At 39.9% G+C, this 3916-nt stretch overlaps 1 protein-coding gene across 1 annotated transcript; it reads right to left on the bottom strand.

The window, feature by feature from the left end:
* Nucleotides 1–936: 936 nt before the first annotated feature.
* Nucleotides 937–3900, bottom strand: LOC101856796 (the record flags this gene model as incomplete). Its single annotated transcript, XM_035968976.1, is given in 2 exon segments — nt 937–2897; nt 3369–3900. A coding segment is annotated over 1 exon segment (305 nt), but the record flags the coding sequence as incomplete, so codon positions are not given.
* Between the last annotated feature and the right edge of the window lie 16 nt (nt 3901–3916).

The following is a 3916-nucleotide window of genomic DNA, read 5'->3' as shown; positions in this document are numbered from 1 at the left end:
CGAAATAATTTGAATCTCCTTAAACAACCACCTATCCAAGAAAATAGCCTGTAGAAACTGTCTCTCCTAACGTCTTCTCTTGCGTTTTTGGGGGGAGGGGGGGGGGTAGATGTTATTATAATGACACTGTTCTAGAGGATGATGGCCAGTCTAAAATGACCTCTTTTATCCTCGGCAATTGTTGGTCGTCTTTGGAAGGTTCGCTACATTGTAATGTGTACAACGAAGACGCATTACATGTTACATGAACAATAAATATCACTTGTCATTGATTTTTCTGTCTTGTCCAATGAGGTTCTAGATTCTACTTTCAATTTTGTATATTAAGAAAAAGCGCAAGGATAAAATTGTGGACGAGGGCTTAGCCTGAAAGAAAAGGGAGAAAAGGGCAGCAGACTGGCACAACTCGAACTAGCTGGTGTCCCCCAAAATAGCTGAATTCGTTCAACGTAACAACAGATGTGGATACAAATAGACGCTGTTGGCATTCATACAAAATTCTGACCGAGAGCATAAAATATAGATAAACAATTCAGTATCATAATCGCACATAATAATATCACACACTTCAGTTCGGTGTAAAGGCTATTTTTCGAGAGGGTTCGGGCAAACAAACGTTAGTAAATTAGGAGAAACTCCCGGTCCTAAAACAATAGCATGCAGTGCTGAGTTTAATGAAAGGATCTACGATTATGAAAGAAAAGGAATAACATCATGTCGTGTGAACCAATAGCTGCTAAAATAACTAAACCCATCACCTCTACTTGGTTTTCCTGCTTCCTAAGTGTTGAAGAAGATGGTGACAATGTAATCATTCGTGCTCTTGTATGGAAGAAAGTGTTAGAAATAAACGTGCACTCTAGAACTTCTTGGTCTTTCTTTTCCGAAAATCGCTGAATGTGCGGCAGAAGCTATCCAAGGGTGTGCTCTGCCTTACCCTCGCCTTGACCTTGACCTTCTTTAGAGCCCGTTGTCCTTGACCGACTACCATTGCTTGACGTCCCAGCCGCACTAGCGCCCACTGCTGGGGAGTGTTGGGGATTTCCGGACACTGTGTACCCTGGATCTTCTATTTTCAAAGAGTTCAGTTCAATCCCAGAATCCTTTGGCGTGTTGCCGACTCCGATTGTTCCTTCGAGAAAATCATCGTCCGAGGATTCTGGGCAAGAGAACGGCGGTTGGGCTTCAAAACTCTCCATAAATTCTGTAGTCCTTTCTGTCCCACTAAGCTTTGAGCCCATGGTTCAACTAACAAAGTAAACCTTTACCGGGCATGAATGCTTACTCTTTTTACTTATTCTATTGAACGTTTTAGCAAGCTCTTAGCACAGACCGTATAACGACCCACCAGAGTTACTTATAATGTCCAAAAAACGTATGCACACAATGCATTATATTATGACCAAATAAAAGCTGTTTAACTTGCCTGCTGAAATGTCATTTGGCATCAGTGTGCCTGTTAGAACAAGTAGTATATAATTACCTTTCTGGTCAAATGACGATAGAAAATCACTTTGTGTTTCCACATGCTACACCATAAAACTTCTTATGAATCTGAAAACTATGTTAGGTGTTGCCATGAATGAGATTAAGGGGAAAAAATGGCAATATTGGGGTTACATTGTTAGTATAGTGTGTTAGTCAAATAAACATGCTCACCACCACACAACAAGTACATGTTTGTAAAGGGTATATATATATATAGCAGTTCAAAAACCTGCTTTCACCCCAGTAATAATAATATTGTTACAAGGAGTCCAAAACTGCAGAAACCGTTAATTGTGTGATACACTATATCTTGAAGAAAATAAAAAGTACAAGGTGAGGTTGACATTTAAAATACAAAAAATGTAGAAGTACACACAAATACGTATTCAGCATAATTTTAGAGATGTTTGCAAATATGCAAATGAAAATTTAACGATGTGACTCGTACTCTACATTCAAGACGAAAAGATAAATTCGGGAGGTAATGGAGCCAAGTCATTGAATATTTTGTAACAGCTCATGTGTCTCATCAAGAATGGATGGGCATATGCTATATCAGTAATGAAACAAATGATCACAAAGTGTTGAAAAACCAACCATGGAGAACTGACACAAATTTTGCACACTACAGAGAGATTTCAGTTCGTGGTACTTGTTCAGTGAATCCCAAAATCAGCTACAAAAATAATCCCTACTGTCTTCATGTTTGAACCGACAAAGCAATCAAACAAACATGGATAAGTAGACAGTAGAATAAAAGTTTGCAGCAATCATTTCGTTAGTTTGGCTTTGATTATTGGAAGAAAATCAGAAAACAATTGGAGCAAGCCACAACGAAAGTTTTCCGCATTAATTGTTTTGAGTTGATTAAAATTCTGACTGTTTTATTTTTCTTTGTAACGCGTCCAAGTCCCCACACTTAGAGAATACGCAGTTTCATTTTTTTAATGAATCTGTACATTATCAATTAAAGAACGTGTGAATAGAGCTGAAAAAAGAATTAGACTGGACCCTTTTCTATTAAATCTCATGGAAAAAAGTAGATTAGTACCTGCGAATAAAAATTACATCAGAGCAACAGATTGAAACCCCTTGAATGGAAAATCAGTTTGACAAATCCATGATGATAATATTACTAAAAGTTTCTGTCTTCTCAATTTGTGTCGAGAAGATAGACCCATACAGGTCTGAGAACACAACATTGACAAGAAAACCGACGTGGTTGGTCTGGTCACGAGACCATGGTTATTACTCACCTAGATTATTCTCTTTCTGTGGTATCTTGTCGATGCACGGGAAACCTCCGCAGTTGGAGAAACACAAAGACTTGTTGAGGTACAGGAAGAAAATGACGAGAAGAAGAACGAAGAACAACACAGCTCCCAGAAACGCAACAGCCTCCAAAGGAACTGAAAGAGATAAACGTAAAAAGATGTTAAAGTCTACTGTTTTGCCTCTCCCCTGTTTCTGTTTCTTCTTCGTCAGTCTTCATGTTGCGAATGGAAAGTTACACTCAGAGTGACATGAAGCGGGTTCTTAGGAAGACTGGAGCTAAGCAATATAGTCCAACTTCGACAAGACGGGGTGGCTTGACAGACGCTAAGGGCTCGCCGTCAGCTCAGTTGGTATCATGATGGACTATAAATATTGTCATCATCATCTCTTAGATGGATAGATGGATGGAGGGAGGGATGATGGATGGATGGATGGATGGATGGATGGATGGATGGATGGATGGATGGATGGATGGAGGGATGATGGATGGATGGATGGATGGATGGATATAAACAAACAAACAAACAAACAAATAAAGAGCAGCTTCGAACGTAACCAAAATATTATAGAGAACACATACAAGCCAAAAAAACCAAAGTACTTACGAAAGCTCTACTTAAAATAAGCACGATTCAATATTCTACAGCAAAATTCTGAAATAGTCCTCTCCATGTCAGGCAGGTATGACAGAGATAAGTTTTCGAATAATATCAACGGCTTGAAGCAAAATGCACAGGATATATACTGAGCACCCTTGAAGCTGGGAAGGTGTACTAAATGAGACACGAGAGTCCGAGTGGCTTTGCACACTGTGCGGGATTTCCCCCCATCAGTTTGTCGCGCTGGGCGACAAACAGCGCATCAATTGATTTCCAATGGGATTTACGCTGTCAACAAGGAGTAGTTTGTTGCAACCTCAGAGGGACCTGGTAATGGGCAAACGGCGGGGAAAGAGCGACATAATGGTTTCGGTTTGGGTCTCAATTCCCGATGGACTGTTGATGTCTGTGCGCATGTCTAAAGGACAAACAGGAATAATGGTGACGGTGAGGTTTATAATATTTTGGTGGAAAAAAAGGAGAAGAGTGTTTGCCTTACTGTTTTGTGTATTGGGTGTGTGTGTGTGAGTGTGTGTGTGTGTGTGTGTGTGTGT

Source organism: Aplysia californica, unplaced genomic scaffold, assembly GCF_000002075.1.
Source record: "Aplysia californica isolate F4 #8 unplaced genomic scaffold, AplCal3.0 scaffold00102, whole genome shotgun sequence".
Classification (NCBI taxonomy): domain Eukaryota; kingdom Metazoa; phylum Mollusca; class Gastropoda; order Aplysiida; family Aplysiidae; genus Aplysia; species Aplysia californica.
This window is presented reverse-complemented; position numbering and strand designations above follow the sequence as displayed.